The following is a 22,651-nucleotide window of genomic DNA, read 5'->3' on the forward strand; positions in this document are numbered from 1 at the left end:
CAATGATCTCGCGAGAAGTAGCACAGCGGGCAGCGATGGCGGCGGCGGGAGCCGGAGCCGGGGCTGGCGCGGGGCAGCCGAGCTCAGCGGCGGGAGCCGAAGAAGGAGAGGCACCACCGGCAGCAGCGATTGTCGCCGCCCCGGCTGGAGAGGGCACGTCGGCAGCACCTGCCGCGGATCCCAACTCCGGGGAGGCCGAAAGCGGGTGAGACAACCTGAGATCCCCAGTATCTCCCTCTTCCCGCCCCCCCCCCACTCCCCAGGCCCGAGCTTTCTGTCTGCTTTCTTGACTGTTCTCTCCAAAAGTACCGCCCCCTCCCAGCCCCGGTCCCCGCCCCTTTCCTGCCCCGCCCCCTCCAGCCCTGGGTCCCGCCCCCATCTAGCCTTGGGCCCCGCCCCTTGCAGCCCCAGGCCTAGCCTCAACCTTTCCCAATCTGGAGCCCACCACGTGCCAGAGGCTCTTCCCCTTTCCAACCCTGGGCCCCACCCTGCCGCTCCTAAGCTGGAGCCCATTAAGAGCCTGGGGCTCCTCCCTGCCCCAGCCCTGGGCCCCGCCCCGTCGGGACCTGGAGCTGAGAACCCCTCCTTGTTTCCCCACCTCCTTATCCTAGTCCCGCCCCCTCCAACTCTTGTACTCACCGCCTGCCAAGGGTACCTCACACCAAGTTATTCTTGACCCCGAGGTCGCTCCCTTTTTAGACCTTCTCTTGCTCACGCTTGGCCCCGCCCCTCCTCAAACTTTGGGTGTTTTACGACCCTTCCAGGTCTCGGATCCTTTTAGGAGCCTGGCCGCCTTTCCCCAACCTTGGGCCAGTTGCAAGGGCAGTGTTCTCTCCCCCTTCCTTAAAGTCCTGTTCTATGAAGCTCTTCACGCTGCACTAGACTGCCTCATAAAGGAGGTTCTCAAGGGCAAACCCCTGCTATCCTAATGCCCAGAACCCCTCTTTACCACAGTCTCCTGACCTCACTGAGAGCAGAGCCCCACTTCTTCCAAGAAAAAGCTACTCCACACAAGACCTGATGTGCATACTTAGGGCAGGGTAGCCAAGACCTCAGCTCTGGCTGAGGCTTATCATGCCAATTCAATTTAAAGATGCATTTATGAGCTGTCCACTATTTCAAAGCATGCCTTGCCAAAAAAAATAAAGGCTTCCATAAGACAATATCTACAATTTTGTTTTACACCTTAAATTGAGAACAGTGAGCCACCATCATTGTAAACATGGTTACCACCTACAAGGGCAAACTTGTCCATGCAGCATTTCCTTTTCTTGGTGTCATTACCTGTGTCTGCACCCCAAAGCCTCTTCTTCTCCCGTGGGTTTTTGTGACCTGATTTTTACTACCCAAATATGTAGTCCAGGAACTCTAGTCTAAGGGTATCCTTTTCTAAACAAGAGACTAGGATTTTAAAATTCTCTTTATTGGATAGAGTGTTTCTCCTGAACATTATGTTATTTATATAAATGCATTCTCCTAGGGATTCTGCCTTGGTTGATGTAACTGCTGGTTTGGAGACTGAATCCTCAAATGGAAAAGATACATTAGTAAGTATTTCTTACTTTTGTTTTGAATTTTTGCATAGACATTGTCTGAACACAACTAGTCTGTGGATTTGATCTTCTAATTTTCCTCTACAATTTCATGAAACTAGGAAGGAGCTGGGGACAGTTCAGAAGTCATGGACACTCAGACTGGTTCTGTGGATGAAGAGAATAGTCGGCAACTGGGAGAGGTGGAACTGCAGTGCGGGATATGTACAAAGTGGTTCACGGCAGACACCTTTGGCATTGATACCACGTAGGTGTTTTTTTTCCACTTTTGTAAAGATCTCAATGTTTAAAATGGACACATTAAGTAGCAATTTTTAGAATCTTTATAAATATAAGTGCTAATATGTAGACATTTCAAAGATACCGTATTTTATTTGGCCCTTATCCTTCAGTTGATGGGATAAAGATGTTGAATAAAGAAGCATCATTTAGTGAGCATTTATTATAGAGTACTTACTGTGCGTCTAAGACTTGATGCTCTGGGGAAGTTTTTTTCAAACCAGACTACAATGCAAACTGATACAGTATCCAAACTGCACTGTGAACTACTTCACTCTCTGGGCTCAGCATCTCAGGTAAAAGAACAAAAATATAGGAGCCAGCTGTAAAGAGATGAAATCAGTTTAAATTTATAGGTCTTTACAAGCAAGGAATTTTTGTAGTAAAAGTTTGGTGTATTAATCATTTTATGTAGGTGCCTATGATATAGGCACATATATTTGGGAGATATTCAGTAATCTTTAATTAGGGACCTAAGGTTCTGCTGCACAATAATATGTCTCTTGCTAACAATTCTTCCTTCTCTTACCCTTTAAATGTGGGTGTTCATTCCCAAAGTTCATACTTCACACTCTGTCTTCATTCTCTTTTTTGGCAAATTCTTCTACTCTGTACCTGACCTATACCTACAACTCCTGGGCTTCAGTTCCATGGTTCAGAGGGCCCAATGGTTATTCTTACTTGGATAGCTGTAATCCACTTAGTCGCTAAGTTCTGCTATTATTTTCCAGTTGTTTTTTTCCATTCTTCCTATCACAAATACAGCATAGAGAAGACTTGATTGGAGAACATTTCATTTGAAAAAGAACTAGGGGCTTTATTTGACTGCAGTATTCAGTAGGGTAGTGTGGTTTCCAAAAAAGCCAATGTGTCCTAAGGCTACATTTATGGAATAAGTTGTCCTACTCATGCTGTTCTGGTCAACGCCCATTTGCAGTGTTATGTTCTTGGGTATCACATGTTAAAAGGGTTGTTAATCAGTGAGAGTGCATACAGAGGAAATGATTAGGATGGTGATGACACTTAAAACCAAGAGTTGTGATGGTTGGGGTAGGAATTGAGTATGTTTAACCTGAAGAAGTCCCAGGGAATGTGACAATATTATTTAAATATTTGAAAGACTGTCTTGTGAAAGAAAGATTCGATTCATTTAGCATAGCCCCAAAGGGACTTGAACCAGTGGTGGAATTTGCAGAGTGGCAGATTTTAGCTCAATATAAGAAAGAACTTATTAATATTTAGAATTTTCTGCCAATGAAGTAAACTGCATCTTAAGGTAATGAATTCTCCATCATTGGAGATATTCAAGAAGATGCTGACTGACCGCTTATTGGGAATATTATGGAAAGGTCATTCATTAGGTGGTGATCTGGATTAGTGAATTTCTTATATCCCTTACTAATAATCCCTATTCTGTAATACCCTAGCTTGAGCCTTAATTCACTGGTTTTTATTCTACTTCAGTAATTGTATAACTACTGTATACTCCATATTCTGTGCCTCCAGATTTTTTTCCCTTCCAATCCATCCCACACATTATAATGAAACTAATGTTCTAACAACTTTATTTTAATCACGTTCCTTCATTGCTCAGTGGTTATCCATTGCCTAGAGGATAAAGTCCAGATTTATTTTGATATTTGAAACTTCCCCAGCCTCATCCCAAATTAGGTGCTAGGTAGGACAATGGGTAGAGTGCTGGACTGGAGTTAGAAAGCCTTGAGTTGAAACTTGACCTCAGATACTCACTAGCTGTATGACCCTGGGCAAGTCATTGAACCTCTGTATGCCTTTTTGGTTTTCATATGCTTTGCCTTTTCTACCCTTCTATGACATATGCTTCCACATCTGAAATGCCCTATCCCTTCTCAGTGTCTTCTTAAATCCTGCCCAGTCTTCCCTGAGCACCCCTGCTGAAGTGATTGCTTAGTCCTTGAACTCTCCAAGTACTGACTATGGGGTTGATTTGACAATCATCCTTTATTGTTTAACTTTTCACATATTAATATCTTGTCTTTCCAATGAGATAAGCTCCTTGAGGACATAGACCTCTCATACTTCTTTGTATCTTCCCATACAACTAGCACAGCCTCTGCTTATGCTAGGTGCTTGATGATGGGGATTTATATCTGTGTTTACAATAAATCACCTGGAGAAGGGCAAAAACAGACTTATCTCTATTTGTCAAATACAATTATCAGATAGAGCAAGGCTCTAGAGGATTTTGAATAAGAAAAAAAATCCTCTTATGGGTGTTTTTTATTTGTCAGAATCCACAAGTTTGGGTGATTATTTTTTCAAGTTTGAGGACTCTATTGAGACTAATATTGTGCAGGGTTTTCAGTGAGGAAAAAAAGATAATATACACATACTCAAAGTAAAATATTTGAATTTTATTCTTTGCAGGTCCTGCCTTCCTTTTATGACAAACTATAGTTTTCATTGCAATGTGTGTCATCACAGTGGGAACACCTACTTCCTCCGAAAGCAAGCAAGTAAGTACAAATCCTATAACAGTGTGGAAATGGGGAATGTTTTGGTCTGCTACAAATGAGAGGTTGAGAAGGAGGAGAAAAGATGGGGCATAGTTAAACCAGGAGACCACCTACCGCTTTGCTGCTTGCTCCCTGAGGTTCAGAGGCTGAGGTTTATGCAGCCTGTCCACTGGCAATGAGTTGTCCCTTCACCATCTTCAGTTCAACTGATGGCCATGCTCTTGCTGGTAGATGTCTTTTTTTATGGAGTACTTCACATAAGAATTTTGAGTTGAATATCTATTTGACTTTGGGGACATATCTGTTATAACAGATTAAATCTTTTTCTTCTTTTCCCTTCAAAGACTTAAAAGAAATGTGCCTTAGTGCTTTGGCCAACCTGACGTGGCAGTCCCGAACACAGGATGAACATCCTAAAACCATGTTCTCCAAAGACAAGGTAGAGTTGTCCCATTCCTTCTCGCATCAGTAATATGGTAGCTCCAAAAAAAATCAGGTAGAACTTTCTGGATATGAGCTTTAAGAATACTTGCTGAATTTCAGAATAAAGTCTGACCTTAGATTCAAGTTCCATGTTTTTCACTTGTTCTGTTTAATTTTTTTTCTGTGTTATGATGTTACATGACTTGTAGAGAAGCAGTGTGGTATGGTGGATAGAGAGCCAACTTGTGAGTCAGAAAGACCTTAATTCAAATTCTGCCTCTAGACAGACAGCTGTGTGACTTTGAGCAAATTGCCTAACCTCTTGCCCTCAATTTCTGTGTCTATAAAATGAGGAAATTGATCTTCATGGCTTCTAAGGTTGCTTCCAGCTCAAAATCTGTTATTCTGTCATCGTCATCATCATCATTATTAGCAGCAACAACAACAGCTTGAAAAACACAAAGTTCTTTACCTCCACTTAAATGCTGAATCAATCAATAAGGTTTTTTTTGAGGGCATAATATGTGCCTGGCATACTTAGCTGTGCCCTGTGGCAGATGAGCCACTGTACGATATGATCCCTGCCCTCAAGCAGTTTATAATATGGGTGCAGAGCCAAGTCTTTTGCATAATCAGCAATTAGATAATTCTGTAATTGCATCAGTAAGTGCTAAATTGCATGATGAATTTTATAGGAGCTAAAAAAAAGAAAGGTGGAAATCTGAGGAAAAAGTGGAAATTCAAAGAAAACTGTTCAGGGTTCATAGTGGGCCTTTTGAGTTTGATGAGTTTGAATGTAAGTTTTTCAAGGATAGGAACTGTTTCATTTTTGTCTTTGTACTCTCAGCACCTAAACCAATACAAGGCACTTGTCTGGTGCTTAACAGGTCTTTGTTGTTTGAATGATTGGATAGGGAAAGATTTCGATGGTGTGTGGACACACCATTTTAGTGATTCTAGTCTGAACAGCATGAACTTTCCAACATAGGCCTGTTGATCTTCTCCCTGTACACTGCATATATCACGTTTATCATTGTTTTCCTTACCTCTGTGCATGGTATATGATGAGCAGTTAAAAACATTATACTTCTGAGGAGTCCATAGGGAAGCCCATGAACAAAAAAGGTTAAGAAGCTTTGCCTAACAAGTTATTTTTCTCACTGGATTTTTGGTCTAATAGCACACTAAGACAAAATTAGTGTCTACAAAGGCATTACCTTTAAAGAATTGGGATTTACCTGTTTTGGAAGAAGTTTGGGTTTGTCTGTCAGCCTGAAAAATGTTCATCTGCCAGTTTTCGATGGCATTTCCTTTATTTAGACCCATTGGCCAGAGTCTTTTCATTGTGCTATGAATTGTTGACTCAGCAAAACCAACCCAAAAAGGAAAACATACTCCTGAAGAGCTTAGTACCTGCTCTTCTGGGATGTCATCCTCCACGTACGTCGGGGTCTGGCAGCTTTGAATCGGCTCTGGCACTGAAGCGGTGTTTGAGACCAGCTTTTCAGCCTTCTGCATGTCCCTTTAATAGACTTTTAGAAGTCAATCAAGAAGCTGACATCCAAGGAGAGTGAAACTTCAATTGTGTGACAGCAGTTTTTCCTTTGATCTACCCCCTAGGTTTTTATTCCATGGACATGTTTCCTTGCCCCCTCTTGCTCTTTTATTTTATATGGCCATAGTAACTATGTCCTTAATTTGATAATTGTGCAAGTCAATTTCATTAATGTCCATAGACGGAAAGTTACTTTAGATATATTTGATACTAAATTCAATTAGGAAAACCAGATTATGCTTCTATAATTACCACAAAGCCAAAATGATTTGTTGTAAAACAACAAAATGCACAAAAAAAGTTAGTGGGAAATAAAATTACTTGAGGAATATAATGCTTACTTATTTTGTGTTTAAATCTTTGCAGTATATTTTCTGTTATTGACAGTGTAACGGAAATACTTTTTTAGCCATGTAGACCATGTGACCAGTCCAGAGTATATGAAAGATGACTTTGTTAACTTGTATGAAATACTAGCCAGAAATGATGGATGACAAGTCATAATTTTGCATGTTATTTACACTTAAATCAGTTATATTATCTGTTAGCTAAATTGGCTTGTTTCCTTTGTGTTTTAACATTCTTTTTTCATCAAATTACAGTGCTATAAATGAGTTGTCTTTTTTAAACAAAGAAAAATTGTTTGCAAAAGAGAGGGTGGTTTTTTTTTAATCTGTGTAAAAAAAATGTGGGCTTTTGGAACAGGTGTTCTGGTTTCCCTTATATCATATGGAAAAGAATCCTAGACTTGGAGGCTGTGTGAGTTAATTTTCCCAGTCTGATTCAACCTTAATGGGACATCACAATTCTGAACCTAAAGAGTTAAGAGGCCAGACCTTGAAGTACAGATAACTGGAAGCCTTGAAGTGTAGCCCCAAATAGCCTGCCAACATACTTTAAAGGTCTTTGGAGAATTTATGTGACAGTGCACATATAGGTTTGGTGTTGCCAAAATACTCTAAAGGTCTTTGGAGGATTTATGTGACAGTGCTCATGTAGGCTTAGTGAAAAAAAAAATTTAGAAGGAGCGTTTAGGGTTAAAGTCACTTAATAAAATGAACTTGATTAGTCTCCCTGTGGTCTTCCCCAGATAAATCGTCAGCTCCTTGATGGCAAATGTGATCTAATACTTCTTGGGGTCCCTCTGTTCCTAGCACAGTGTCTTGAATATAGTGTGTACTCAGTACATAATAACTAAAATAGTGAACAGTCCATGCTTAGCTTCTCCCTTTCGTTTGGAAGATTTAAAACATTTTTTAATGTAATTGTTTTTCTTTTTCTTCAGTACCAGTGATGTTTAAAACAGTTATAAAGATATTAACTCATCTTTGTTTTTAAAATTAGGATATTATACCATTCATTGATAAATACTGGGAATGCATGACCACCAGACAGAGACCTGGGAAAATGACTTGGCCCAACAACATTGTTAAAACAATGGTAAGTAAAAGAAAATTGAGGAAATTAGATATTTGAAAAGCTAGTTTCCTTTAGAGGAGTTTTATTCTTCCTAGTTTTTCTCTATGTGCTAGCATAAAGGAAGCGAGAACAGCTGGACAGGGGCACCTAGATGGTGCAGTGGATAGAGCACCAGCCCTGGAGTCAGGAGGACCTGAGTTCAAATCTGGCCTCAGACACATAGTGCTTCCTAGTGTGACTCTGGGCAAGTCACTTAACCCCAGTTGCCTCACCAAAAAACAAAAACAAAAAAAAAGAACAGCTGTGTAGCCAGTTATTGAGAATGAGCAAGAATAGGCTGCAAATGTGAATTTAATTAGTTTGTAAGTGGATCTTGTTCAGATGGAGGTGAGACAGGGTTTCTCACACCGTTCATAGAGTAGGATTTGTATAGGTGTATATAATACACCTTCAGCTTCTGGAAGTCTTAGGCAATATGTTAGAAATTTATACAAACGTATATAATTTTGCATAAACATACACAGACCCAAACCAAACCATAACCCGGAATATAGAGGGCCCTGGGTTGCTTTTTCTTCAGATGAATAGGCTCTTTTAAGCACTGTTCACCATTAATTCATGTCCTTGTCACCTGCCTGGGCACATTACTCATCAATCTCTCCTCACTCCAGTGCTGAAGTGATTTTCCTGGAGTGAAAATCTGACTGTTCCACCCTCCCATTCCATAGGTTCCATTGGCTCCCCAGCATCTTCAGGACCACTCCCTCCCTCCATAAACTCCTTGTGCATGTTACACACACAGCAGTCTGTCACCTGTTGTTTTACCTTTGTGCCCCCACCTCTGGACAGTCCACCTTCTCCAGCTCCTCTGGGAATCCTGGGTTTCCCTCAAGACTCAGGTCGAATGCCAGCCCATGCCTGGGGCTTTCCCCATCAGTTACCATCCACCCACGTCATATGTACCTGGGCAAGGGCACATCATATGCTATATGAGGATGTGTGTTCCCCCCCAGGGCTCAGCCTATTTAATTATTTCTTACAAGCCCTGACATCTGGCATGATCTCCGGTGTGTAGTGAGGGCTTAATAACTTAATAGTAAAGTTGGTTAGGAGACACTGACATTTTTGTGGTTGGTGATCTATTCAGAAACTGCCTGCTTTTAATGCTCAACTCTTCCTTCTTTCCAGAGTAGAGAAAGGGACGTATTTTTGGTGAAGGAACATCCAGACCCTGGAAGTAAAGACCCGGAAGAAGATTACCCCAAATTTGGGCTCTTGGATCAGGTGCACTGGTTTATATTGTATCATGAGGAAAGAGCACTAGGCTGGGAGATGGCAGATCTAAGCTCTAATCAGGGTTCTACTTCAAGTTTCTTGTTTGTAGCTAATCTCTAAGAATGCTTTCAGAGTGAGTATTCTGTGTTTCTGTGTACTTAAAAAGCATTCTTTGGTTTTTGAGAAAGATCTTGTCAGAGCTCTCCAGCTAAGGGGTAACGACTTGGCTCTGGTATTCTACAAATCTCAGGCCTTTTCAGGAATGTCACTTCCAGTTCCTCTGTGCTATTTTAATTCCTTCTCTATCTTCTCTGGAGCATCTGCCTCCGTGGACTTGATTTGATGGAGATGTTTTAAGAGATTTGTTTTTAAAATTCCATGTTTTCTTCTAGGATCTTGGTAATATTGGCCCAGCTTATGACAACCAGAAGCAAAGCAGCACAGTATCTACTAGTGGAAATTTAAATGGCAAGTGTTCAGTTGTTTTTTTTGTTAAAATATTTTTAAGATATTAAATAGGAATGCCTACGGAAGTCTTAGGGTTGGAAAGATCAATTGATAGCTATTCAAAATGATTCCTTTTTTAAATAGTCACTTTATATTTTGTAGCTAGGCAGTTGGGTAATTTAGTAGGACTTTTTGTTACACTGTAAACCACAGGTGGACTAATGTTTTTCATTTGGAGTCAAATTTAGTTATTTTTATTATTTTGAAGCCATAATTAATGGATGACCACCAGGTGACAGCTTTTGGTTTTTCCTTGACAAATTATGAAAACAGGCCAGTCAGGGTTGGGATCCACCTAGGGCAAAGAAGTCCCCATGCCAGGGAAAGTCCAGATCCTTGGAAATAACTCCAGCACTTCATTTTAAAGAGCTTCATTGCTTCATTTAAAGCTTCATCTGCTTTAAAGAGCTTCATAACATTTACCCTCAGCCTTTACTTTCGTTTGTAAGTTAATTACCTTCCTGTTCTGTAGGTCCCATTTTCCTCTTTTTCTCATTCTGAGATTTTAAGTTGTTCGAGAGTTTTATTCAAATTCAGCCTTTGTGTATTGATTACTTTCTGACAGTTATTTTTCCTTTTTGTGACCAGTCTCCATACTTGAAAGGAATTTATGTTCAGGTGACCTCAAGTGAAGGGGGTGGCTAGAAAATGGGCAGGTTTTCATTGTGGAACCATCACTTGCCTCTTAGAATACTCATGTCTTCTTGAATTTCTAAGGTTTTCCCACTGCTTTAAAGATTTTCTTAAGACAAAAATTAGTGAGGATGTTGTTTGTTTCCTTTCAAACACTGACTTTTTTTTTCTCCTTTAGACTTGTTAATATTTGACAAATACATGGTGCCACTTCTGTTCTTACAGGTGGAGCCTCTTTTGGAGGTGAATATTTACCTCTCAGCCTCTCAACCTTAAGTATTGTGTGGTTTGGAAAGTGCTTTTTTGCTCAGTTGTCCTAGAAGCTAAAACCAATTTTAGAAAATCTAAAGCATTCTTAAAATGGTGACCCTAGAACTTAATATGAGACTGTAATTTCAGTTTTAATGTTAGTAATTAGAAGCTTTTACACTGTCATATTCTGCCTAGCATGGCCAGTCTTCTCCTTAATGCCTTTTGCTCTGTTCGAAATAATTGGATTCAAAACATCACTAAAAGTTAAAATGTAAAATATACCCCCCAAAATGCCAAATGTGTTAGGGTAACCCAAATTAAACTAGAAGCATTCGGGTCCTTTTTTAATAATCAAAAACCTTTGTGAGGAACCAGATGAACTCTTGTTATAATTTAAGAATTTAATTCTTTAATACCCCTTCACCTGCTTGTGCAGAATATGATCTTGTTCTTTGACCTTGTTCCTTTTTTACTGCAACAGGGGTATGCTGATATTTTACAAGCTTGCTACACTTTTAGATACTGTACTCTATGCAGTTGTTGTTTATATAAAGGTGTTTGCCTACAGTTCCATAAAAAAAAAATTTTAACTAACTTCATTTGAGAGAAATGGGCAGAACTATACTGATTCGTTATTTCAGAACTACCCAAGCTACTAGTCTAGTGTGTGTATATTTCTTTGTCTAGAAAATGTATGTGTGTGTGTGTATGCATATGTATATATATATATATATATATATATATATATATATATATATACACACACACACATACATACAGACAGACAGACAGACAGACAGACGTATACACACACATACTCCCACCAATACTTTAATTTAATACCACAGCCCAGGTTTAGTCTATCTTGAATCTAATATTTTGACAACTCAGTACATTACTGTGAAGTATATCCAAAAAAAATCTTGCTAAATTTTAAAGCCTGTTTTTAATTGTGTAAAATTGATATTCTTCATGTACCTAAAGTGGTCACAATGGAAATTGACTAGGCAGCACTGGAGAGAAACACCTTTTTAGTGCTTTCGTTTTTGTTTTTCCTTGTTTGGTGTATTTGGTTGAACATTGAAATTAAGTGCTTAACTGCTTTAGCAGGTACTGTGTTTTTATTATGCTTATGGGATGTGTACCATGTGCTGTTAAAGCAAGTGGAAATCTGCTTACAGTGAGGCTAGTCTCTTTATGTAAATGTTTGTTCTGATTTTGATGGGAAAAAAGTCTTTAATTGTTTTCATTCTTTTTAGCACTGGGTATTTGGAAACTCCATGAATGAAATTGCACTTGTCAGTGTCCTCAGAAAGGGAACTACTAGTTGTGTTTTATTGAGAAAGAAAAGCTTGTTTTTGTGTGTGCATATTTAGAGTGTTTAGTGGCTTGAATCCTTTTGGTCTAAGAGGAGCACTTAAAAGACTCAATTCAGCATGCATCTATTATTCTGTGCACAGAACCACAAAGTATTTTGCTATACCTTGAAGGGAGCCAAAGTTTAGTGGAGACAGGGTCCCTGCCCTCATGGAATTTGCCGTCTAGCAGAGTCATTCAGAGTCAGGGTGAAATCACATGTGTTGTCCTTTTAGAAAGGCTGGTTTGGTGCAGCACAAATGCACTCCAGCCTTTTAGTCCCCCTGGGAGGTTCTGCCCTCAGCTCATGTCTCCCTTCTGTCACAGCCAATTGATAGTGAACTTCCCTCTCTTTCTAAGGCGGAATTGCAGCAGGAAGTAGTGGAAAAGGAAGAGGAGCCAAGCGCAAACAGCAGGATGGAGGGACCACAGGAACAACTAAGAAGGCTCGAAGGTAAAGAGAAACACCAGTATACCAGTTGGCCCTGGCACTAGCCTTGTTAGCAAAAGAGGCATGTTCTGTAATGGTTAAATGGGAAAAAGAATCTCTTCATCATTTAACCTCCTAAACCAGGAAAGACTTAGAAACAAGCTATCCTGTCTGCTCTGACTGGTCATTGCAAAGCAGACTCTCCCTAGGGCAATGCTACTTGCCATATCCATTCCCTGCTGTTTGTTCTGTGTCCTTTTTGGGTGTGTTGGGATGAGAATCACAAGAAGTGAGAACTATAGGATCTTGACAAAGGGTAAAAACGGGGAATAGGGAAGAAGGAGTGAAACCAATATTCGTTGTGATGTTCTTGGGTAGTGTATTCTGTGCTTTCCCTCATGTCCCTTCACTTCTTCCTTGTCTTTGGTCCAGATGTGAAAGCTGATACCAACTGTGTCACTCCTTAACCAGGCTGACAGCTATAGCCATAGTTGATGGCAGAACAGTTACTCAGTAACACAAACATCTCACCTTTTCCCCTTATTTTTCCATTGCCCTTTGACACACACAATTTCATACTAAAAGGCTCTGTGATCCATCCTTTATAAGGATAATGCTTCCACTTGTGCATATTGCCATCCTTCTGCAATTGAGTAAGTAATTAAATGTCCTGCTATGGCCCCAAAATTCATCATCTGGTAGTCTTTCCTTTAGTGCAGTCTTTTCCAAACTTAACAAGGCTAGGCCTGAAAATATAGTCCACTGCTGGGACCATACTCAGAACCTTTACAGCTTGATAGAATCTGCCTTCTTTCAGTATGGTTTTCAAGAACCACAGTGAGGCATCAGAGTCAGACTACACAATAACTCTCTTTAAAAAAAAAAGCTTTTATAGCATCTCAGAGACTCCCACAAATACCAGTCATATGCCTTTTATTTCAAGCTAGCCTATAAACCACCTAGAAGATGACCATCAGTTGTTGAGAGGTTGTTTGAGAACCAGTGTCCTAAATAGATAACCATTCTTTTGTTTGCCTGTAGGAAACAGAATGATACATTCAAAGAATAAAAACCATGTGGGAATTGTGAATGTGTTTTTAGAAGAAATCTGATCATGCAAGAAAATCTTTATATATTATTGAGCTCTGAACTAAAGAGGACACTAGCTTCTTGTATTTTTTTTTCCTTTCTCCAGTGACCCCTTGTTTTCTGCTCAACGCCTTCCCCCTCATGGCTATCCATTGGAACACCCATTTAACAAAGATGGTTATCGGTACATTCTCGCAGAACCAGACCCTCATGCCCCAGATCCTGAGAAACTGGAACTGGACTGTTGGGCTGGGAAGCCTATTCCAGGAGACCTCTACAGAGCCTGCCTCTATGAACGAGTTTTGTTAGCGCTTCATGACCGAGGTGTGCAATATGCCTATCATACCAAAACACAGTCAGGTGTCATTTAGAATGGATATCATTAACTTTGTCCCTTAAGAAGTTCACTCCATATCAAACTCTGTTCCTTCAGTATTTAAAAGATCCACGATGTCATGTCTTGGTGAACTCCCTCAGCCAGTGAAGGTCACTGGCTCTTCCTGACTTTGCTAGGCAGTCTTCATGAGTAGTTAAACCTTTAATGAACCTTTCCATATTTAGCTGGGTTTGCCTTGAGATGAAATATACATTATCCATCAACCTGTCTAGCTTGGGAGGGCCAACCAGAGATTGTGCTGTGTTGCATAGCCTTTTGAGAACCACAGATCATCTCCACTTCACAGTGAGGCATCAGAGGACCTGAGTGGAGACTTCTACTTCATTCAGTACTTAAGTATCTCTAATTTCAGTGTGTAGTTGTATGTTTAAACTGCCAGACTTTCTTGTGTCCGAATGGGTTCCATTGAAATCCAAGGACTTTGCCTGTGTGTGTGGTTTGTGTGCCTCCCTGTACCCTTTCTCAGTAAGGAAGTGATTGGAGTCAAAGGACTTCAATCTGAACGCTAGCTCTGCTGCTTTCTAGGCTTGTGGCCTGCCCAGCCAAATTAATTTACCTTTTCAGTTTCCTTCTCTGGAGAATAGGAAAAATATTTGTGCTCCTCACCTCACAGACTTGTCATGAGGAAAACACTCAAAGAAAACTGTGTATAAATATGAGTCATTATCCTCATTAGTAATAAGAACAGTTAGCTCTTTAAGCAGTCTTTTTCTGATCTCCATCGCTACAGCTCCTCAGCTAAAGATCTCAGATGACCGACTGACTGTGATTGGAGAGAAGGGTTATTCAATGGTTCGAGCCTCACATGGAGTTCGGAAAGGTGCCTGGTACTTTGAGATCTCAGTGGATGAGATGCCCCCAGATACGGCTGCCAGGCTGGGCTGGTCCCAGCCTCTCGGTAAGCTTCTGTTCCAGCAGGTGGCAATAAAGGCTCCTTGTGTCCCAGGGCTGGTCTAGACCAGTGGAGCTAATTCAGAGGGAATTTTGTGCATGGCCACCAGCCAGAATTCTGATGAGCATCTTGTACACTTTGATTTGATACTCCTGTGAATGCTTTGATTACTGAGCATTTGCCCTATGTAATTATTGTCTCAGAAACATTGAGAGGGGCCGTTTTAAGAAACTGAAGCAAATCAGACAGATATTTAAAGAGAACCAATACTGTAGGAAGCCCTAGTTGACCTGACTCTCTGACTCCCATGTATTTTGTTGGGACAGGTAACCTCCAAGCTCCTCTGGGCTATGACAAATTCAGTTATTCATGGCGGAGCAAGAAGGGGACCAAGTTTCATCAATCCATTGGCAAGCGCTACTCCTCTGGCTATGGTCAAGGTGACATACTGGGGTTTTATATCAATCTTCCTGAGGAGACAGAAACCGCCAAGTCTTTGCCTGACACCTATAAAGATAAGGTCAGTGTTCCCCTTCTCACAGATTCCCAGTTCTTATTTTACTGTCATGATGGAGGTATCAAGCAGACCCATTGTCGTTTTTCAATTTTTTTTGTTTTTTATTTTCTAGTGTTTTGTTGATGCCTTTTGATTTTTATATCCTAATAAACCCTTTCCCCTTCTAACAAAGAAAAATAAGTAAAACCAACACAGGAATAGTATCCTGCCTTTCTACCAAGAGGAAGAAGATGTGTTTCATTATAATTGCTTGTGGTTTAAATTTCCAAGCTTAGAGAGAGATAGCAGTAGTTCTGAAACTTACTATCTATGGGAAAATCATTCAATCTCTGAGCCTTAGTTTCTTCATCTGTAAAATGGGGATAATACTTGCACTATGAATCTCTGATATGAATAGTTGTTATTGTTACTATCTTCCTCTTCATTATTATTATAATAGTCAAAGTCCAGCAGGGTGCTACACTGAGTGGGGAAACTGAATTAGAATCTAAATCTTAGTTGTTATGTTCTAGAGTCCTGATAAATTGACTTCTAGAAGGCACTTTAGACTAATCACAAATTCCCACTATTAATAGTGAGTACAAATGGAGTAGACTATGCCTTAGAAAAGAAAGGGGACTCTGAGGTGGTAGTATATGAGGATTGTACAATGGAAAGTTACCTATTTAATTTTGGTCAAGTAAGTCTGGGCCTCTCATCATTTCATCAGGTCTCATGAAATACTGTCATTTGAGGTGGAAAGTTGAGAGCAGTAGAACATGGTTCAGAAAATCAAGTGTTAGGGGCAGCTAGGTGGCGCAGTGGATAGAGCACTGGCTCTGGAGTCAGGAGGACCTGAGTTCAAATCCGGCCTCAGACCAAACACTTGACTCTTACTACCTGTGTGACCCTGGGGAAGTCACTTAACCCCAACTGCCAAAAAAAATTAAAAAAAAAATAAAAGAAAAAGAAATTCAAGAGTTAGTGTGATTCAACAGCATGTTTTCTAGCTCTGTTGTAACTGCTGTGGCTTAGGAAACGCAGTTGAAACATTGTGCCCCTAATTGCTGCTTCAGACAGTCTAAAGGAATAGAAGAAAGAGGTGCTTTAGACAACACTCTTTTTGTCATTATCCAGAGGTATTGGACCTGGGGGGTCCATAACGTTGTTTTTTAAAAAATATTTTGACATACTTCATCTTCTCTGTAATCATAATTGATCAGAATTCTTAAGTCTTTCAAACCAATATTGTTGGTTTCCTTTTTAACCCCATGTATTTTATTTTAAACATTGAAAAACATGATTCTGAGATGGGGTCTGTCCATAAGCTTCATCATACTGACTGCCAGAGAGGTCCATGACACAGAAAAGGTCAAGAACTTCTGCTATATCCACAGATAAATTCTACAAGCTCTCACATACACAAGCTTAGATATAACATAAATCCCAGTTTTATTTTTGGTTTTTATGAAGTGTAGACACACAAGATTCAAGATTCAATAATTCAAGATTGAATAAGCAAGAGTCCATACTAAACTTATAAAAGGTCAGCAGATGTCTTTATGGCAATTTTTCATACAGAATATGTACTATATTACTTCTTGGGAAGTGAGGAAGACAGTTGTGAAATCAATCCGTGGTGAGTGTCTTGGTGCCTGAAGAGTTTTGAATCACTATCCCAGAGTGCCAAGACTGGGCACCAACTATGTGTTGTTTTGTTATTTCATACTAGAGGTAATGTTTCATGACTTGCTTTCTCTCTCTTTTGCTTTTCAAGGCTTTGATAAAGTTCAAGAGTTACTTATATTTTGAGGAAAAGGATTTTGTGGATAAAGCTGAGAAGAGCCTCAAGCAGACTCCCCATAGTCAAGTGAGTTAAACTTTTTACTTGAATAAACTAAAACAAAAGTTGGCAAATTATGGCCCTTGGGTCAAATGTGACCCATTGACCATTTTTGCATGGCCCACACTTTAAAAATAGTTTTTACATTTTTTAATGAAGATGTATTTAAAAACTTGTGGACCATAGTTTGCCCAAAAGTTCCTTTGGGAGCAATCCAGAGAAAAAGAGTCTAGAGAAGACAGCATAGAAAACACAATAAAGTGAGCATCTGTGTGAGATTCAGCATGAAGAGTTATGCTACTTTGCCTTAAATGAGAGTGACTTATACCCAGACATGTTACAGTGGAAAGCTCTTAAGACTAGAAAGCAAGAGACCTTGACCTTGGACAGGTCACTCAACATCTAGGGTGACTCCCTTTTCTCATCTGTATGATGAGGATAAAAGTACCTGCTCCCATGTAGCTCACAAGGCCATTGTAAATATAAAACTATTCAAAATCATGGGAGACTAAAAAGGAGGTATGTGTAGCTGAGCCAATGTCTAAGGGTCAGATGGGGGCATGAAACAACTGAGCCGGTAGTATCTGGCCAAATGAATATGCAGAAGTCATCTGGAGTTTTAAGAAAAAGAGAGGATAAAAAAAAAGTGGAGTACTTTAGTAAGAAATGTGGGGAAATAAATAAGATGGATTCCAGAGCATCTTATTAAAAAAAAATAGAAGAAAATGAAGTATATGGACATAAGCAAGAAAACAAAGAGAAAGGAAGAAGTTCCTACATTCGATGAAGCTGGCTGAACCTGCTTCAGAAGAACCCACCTTTTCTGAGGACAAAGATGCTGAGGGGTGGATAGAGAACCTAGAGAAATTAATCAAGAGATAGCTTGTGAGAGAACAGACCTGGTAGAGAAGACTTCAAAGCTCAGTGAAGGATCTGTTAAGCACCTGCTATGTGCCAAGCACTGGGCTAGGCAGTGGGGATCCAGGTACAAGAATGAAGCAATTCTACTTGCAGAGAGCTCACATTCATACAGGAGGTGGAGATGAGGGCAGAAAAGGAATGAAAAGAGGTAATTGGAACATGACCTCAAAAGAGTAAATAGTCTTACAGACATGTTATAAAGCACAACAGAAAGTAGAAATATGTAATCCAAAGAGCTTAAGCACAGTATGCTGGAGACTTAGCCACTAGGGCTCTGAAGGAAGAATTCCCTGAGCCAAAGGGAACAAGAATTTATTGGATTTGTGAGAAATTTTTGTCTTTTGGTGGTGGATTTCAGAAAAATTGCAAATATGTTTAGCATGTACATATACCTTTCCTGATAAAAAGAATATGAGTAGATGAGAATAATAGGTGTGAAAATGCTTTGAAACTTAGGAAGTGACATACAGACATAAAGCTTAATTACTGTTATATGAATGAACTTTATCTAAGCCAGAATGTATTCCTTGTACCTTATTGCCCATTCTTAGAGTGCCTTCAACCCAGTATGTTCTTGAGAGACATTAAGTACTTCTAAGAGTTTTCCCAAAGCCATTGTTTTTTTAATTGAATTTTATTTTTTTTCAGTGAGCAAAAATCAGTTTTCTTGCCCTTACTCTCCTTCCACCCCCAATTGAGGAGGGAAAAACCTTTGTAGCAAATATCATAGTCAAGTAATACAAATTCCTACATTGGCCATATCCCAAAAAAAATTGTGCATTCTATCCCTAAGAGTCTGTCACATCTCTGTCAAGAAGTAGGTAACATACTTCATCATCTGGAAGAGTAGCATAACTCTGGAGTCATAGTTGGTTATTGCTTTGATTGGAATTCTTTTAAGTCTTTCCAGTTCATTTGTTCTTACATTGTTATTGTTAAATGCTGTTCCCATTGTTCTGCACCAGCTTGTACAAATCTTTCAAGGTTTCGCTGAAACCATATCTTTTCACCCTTTTTATGGTGCAGCAGAACTCCGGTAATGTGCCTGGCTGTTCCCCAGTCCGTGTACACCACTCAGTTTTTCAGGTCTTTGCTGTTACCCAAAGGGCTGCTATAAATACTTTTGCACCCATGGGTCCCTCTCCTCTCTCTTTGTTCTCTGTTGGGGGACAGGCCAAGGAGCTAGGGCATGTACAGTTTGATAATTCTTGGGCATCCTTCTAAGCTAGTCATTGGATTTTGATCTTGCAGATAATATTCTACAAAAATGGTGTCAGCCAAGGAGTGGCCTACAAAGAAATTTTTGAAGGGGTCTACTTTCCTGCTATCTCATTGTATAAAAGCTGCACGGTAGGTCTAAGTGTCATCTCATGAAACAAATCTAGGGATGGTGGGGGAGAGAGCAGTTGTTAGAATCTGCAAGAGAAATCAGAATAGGTCTGGTGGTAGGATGAGAGTTTGTTTTTAGTTAAGAAGATGGCAGTATTAAATGCTTTAGAATCGGTCCTGAATCCTGGGGATTTTATGGCAAGGATAAAGTTTGTGGTCCTTGTCATTGCCAGTTTCTCACTTATGTGCATAGAATGAAAAGGATGACCCAGCTACATAGACATCATTTTGATCTTTTGTGACATAGTATCATATTAATTTTTTTCGTTAGTAACCTTTCACTTTTCGTCCTACTTCTAGTCAGTTGCTAAGCCCTTTTTTTTTTTTTGCTAAGCCCTTTTGAATCTGTCTCTTTCATCTGTCCCTCCCTTTCTGCTTCCTCTGCAACCACCCTACTTAAGGTCCTCATTTTCACCCAGGCTATTGTCTTAGCCCCCTAACCATCTTCTTGCTCTCAGTCTCTCCCTCTCCATTTCATGCTGCCTGAATAATCTTCCTAGCATGTCACTCTGATTGTCATTTTTCTACTAAAAAGCCTCCAGTGGCTGCCCATTGGCTACTGAATAAAATATAAATTCCTACCTCTTAACATTCAAGACCCTCCATGAACAGGTTTCAGCTTACCTTTCCAGCCTGGTCTCATAACCTTCACCCCATCCTACTTCCTCTACATTCCAACCAAACTCTCATGTCTGTGTTTACATGTATTCTCCACCTCCATGTGTTTGTTCATGCCATCTCCACATACACCTATAATATACTCCTGTTCTCCATTCCTGCATAGTGAAGTCTCTTCCCTCTATTCAAGCCAGCTCGTGCAGGAAGCCTTTGTAGGCTTCCTTCCTCTTCATCTACCCCAGTTAAAAGTGGTCTTTCCCTGCTCAGAATTCTCACAGCACTCTGTCTTCGTGTTTCTTTTGCAAAGGTACAATGGAAAGTGGGCTGGATTTAGAATCCCCAAACCTAGGTTTAAATTCTGGTTCTGCCACTTAATAACAGTATAGCTCATTTCCTCATCTGCAAAATTATATGAACTTTGAGGTTCCTTCGAGCTCCAAATCTGTGATCTTATGATCCCATCCTCTTTTGCCTTGTGTCATTTATTTGCATATATATCTCTCTTTCCTTCTTGATTTAGACGTTCCTTGAGAGCACAATCTTTGTATCTTCCCCAGTGTATTTTCCCCACTCTGCTCTCTATAGAGTAGTACTTAATAAGTGTTTATTGAATTGGATTGAATAATAGGTGATTCTTGTCTTAATACCTATGTTCTCAATTTAATAGTTATAAAAGCTGCTGGCTTCACTGAGGACTATTATACCATCAGATGGTTAAACTTAGCAGAGTGAAGAATAATACTTAGAACTAAACCTTGGATATGGGGTCAGAATTCAATAAATTTAATTAAAAATATTAAGTTTCTACCATGTAGAGCTACTGTAAAGCTCAGGTATTAAAATTTGCCACTTATAAGCTGGGCAAGTCACCCCTTTGAGCCCCAGTTTCCTCAACTCTAAAATGAGCATCTGTAAAATAAATACTTCTACCTTCCTCCTATAATTATCAGTATCATATTTAGGGGTCTGATGAAGTATTGTGTGTCAAGCATAAACTGTAAGTCTATAAATATAAATTGTTGTTATAGTAGTAGTCAATTATTTGTTGAATGACTTGATGGCTACTTTTGTTCTTAGGCTAATAACTGAGCTTTCAATATTATTTTGGCGTATACTAACTACTACTGTGGCAAATTAAACAGATAATTAGGTAAAATTAGAAGACAGTGTAAGTATAATCTCCGAATTTAGTGGAAAACCTGAAGTGGAAGTCAAGAGATATTTGTCCTTGCTCTGTCGCTTTGACTAGTAGTATGATTTGGGGCAAGTCACATCACTTTTCTGGACTGTATTTTCCTTATCTGTAAAGCCAGAGGATTAGATTCTGTAATCTCTAAAGTTCTTTCAATTGTTAACATCTTAAGAGTTCTATAATTGGACAGCCCCCTGAACATCAAGGTTACATTTAATGAGAAAGAATCATCTAATGTGTATGTATCATGTACATGGAATTTCTTTCAGGTTTCTATCAACTTTGGACCCTGCTTCAAGTATCCTCCAAGAGATCTCACTTACCGTCCTGTGAGTATTGATTTAAAATGTCAGCATTGTTTCATCCATGTCTTATGCCGTGTTCTAATGATCTTCTTCCTGTTTGTTCTTCAACTTGCAGATGAGTGACATGGGCTGGGGTGCCGTGGTGGAGCACACGCTAGCTGATGTCTTATACCATGTTGAAACAGAAGTAGATGGGAGACGGAGTCCCCCCATGGGAGCCATAGCCAGGTTTCCCTGGTCTTGTTGGTCATAACTTTTCTGTGGAACAAAACTGGGTGGGTGTTATATAATTTCATTTTTTTTTAACAGTTTCAGATGTCCTCACCTTGAAAGGAACCGTGCAGAGCACAGCATCTCCTTTCTCAAGTTACATGATTAGGTTAGCAGTGGAGGGCGAGGACAGGCGACCTCTGTCCTCTGCTGTTGTCCCTTGTTTATGGATGAGTACTCTTCATCAGTGTACCATGCTCTGAAAACTCCTGACTCTTCAAAATCCAATGAGCTTCCTGTGAAATCGGTGCTGTGCCACATGTCATTAGATCTCAGGCTGCTCTTCCAGCCATATTTCTAACACTGAGGGAGTTGTCTCTTCCAAGCTGCTTTCTTGTTTAAATCCATATGTGAATATCAACTCTGTCCTATTCTTCAGATTTCTGCAAGGGGCAGCCGTTCCATTTCCAGGAGCAACTGAATTAGTGGTCTCTGCTGAGGAGCCTTGTGCTCCAACAGCTCTAAAACTTCATTTTTTGTGTGTTTTTTAATTTGTAAATAGCTTTCTTATACAGGGATCTCTGAAATGCCAAAACAGCCAGGTGCATGAAACTGTAATTGTGAAAGACACTCTTGCTTGTGACTTTTAAGGAATAATAACCAGTCTGAAATAAAACTTGAAAATGAGTTTGTTTGGCACTTTGTGTCTGTCTCTTAGACTAGATCTGTGGAACACAGTGCCTTTGACCTCCTTCCAGCAGGTCACGGAGGCTCAAGCAGTCTGGGGTAAGAGAGGTGCCATTGGGAGGGAAATGAGAGGTTTTGACTTCAGTCTTTTGCTGTAGTACTACTTTTTAGCCAACCTGGCTTCCTGTAATCTCAGAACAAAAAGATTTCCATTTCCTTTATTCAGCATTTGTCAATAGCCTACTTTGTACAATACAGTGTGCTGTGCTTGGGGGGTAAGTTAAAGACCTGGTCCCTGCTTTCAAACAATATAAAATGGGTAGGAATGACGAAGTACACAAATAACTGAAATACAAATTAGAGTGTGGCAAATGCGAAGGAGAAATCGTGCCATGCTATTACACGAGGAAGAAGTCATTGAGAGAGCTCAGATAA

The 22,651-nt window shown here is 39.9% G+C and overlaps 1 protein-coding gene across 2 annotated transcripts; it reads left to right on the top strand.

Annotated features, from left to right (window-relative positions):
• The first annotated feature begins 1 nt into the window (after position 1).
• ASH2L (ASH2 like, histone lysine methyltransferase complex subunit) lies at positions 2-22,216 on the top strand. Of its 2 annotated transcripts, XM_078149572.1 has the most exons (17): positions 2-205; positions 1,481-1,547; positions 1,655-1,800; positions 4,239-4,327; positions 4,672-4,766; positions 7,650-7,745; positions 8,913-9,008; positions 9,392-9,467; positions 10,365-10,382; positions 12,108-12,201; positions 13,373-13,590; positions 14,394-14,561; positions 14,882-15,075; positions 16,829-16,921; positions 19,067-19,165; positions 21,284-21,343; positions 21,435-22,216. In XM_078149572.1, the coding sequence occupies exons 1-17, from the start codon at positions 3-5 to the stop codon at positions 21,570-21,572; spliced, it is 1,950 nt and encodes a 649-aa protein (XP_078005698.1). In that variant the 5' UTR covers position 2; the 3' UTR covers positions 21,573-22,216. The 2 variants fall into 2 exon arrangements, with proteins under 2 accessions (XP_078005698.1, XP_078005699.1); XM_078149573.1 differs by lacking the exon at positions 10,365-10,382 and having other exon boundaries at positions 3-205.
• The last annotated feature ends 435 nt before the right edge of the window (positions 22,217-22,651 follow it).

This window comes from Phascolarctos cinereus, unplaced genomic scaffold (assembly GCF_003287225.1).
Source record: "Phascolarctos cinereus isolate Bilbo 61053 unplaced genomic scaffold, phaCin_HiC Scaffold_2;HRSCAF=192, whole genome shotgun sequence".
NCBI classification, from domain to species: Eukaryota; Metazoa; Chordata; class Mammalia; order Diprotodontia; family Phascolarctidae; genus Phascolarctos; species Phascolarctos cinereus.

Coding starts and splice junctions, on each gene's coding strand:
- ASH2L (XM_078149572.1), top strand. CDS start 3: ATGATCTCGCGAGAAGTAGCACAGCGGGCAGCGATGGCGGCGGCGGGA. Junction 1,548..1,654: donor CAAATGGAAAAGATACATTA/GTAAGTATTTCT, acceptor TCATGAAACTAG/GAAGGAGCTGGGGACAGTTC. Junction 14,562..14,881: donor GGGCTGGTCCCAGCCTCTCG/GTAAGCTTCTGT, acceptor TTGTTGGGACAG/GTAACCTCCAAGCTCCTCTG.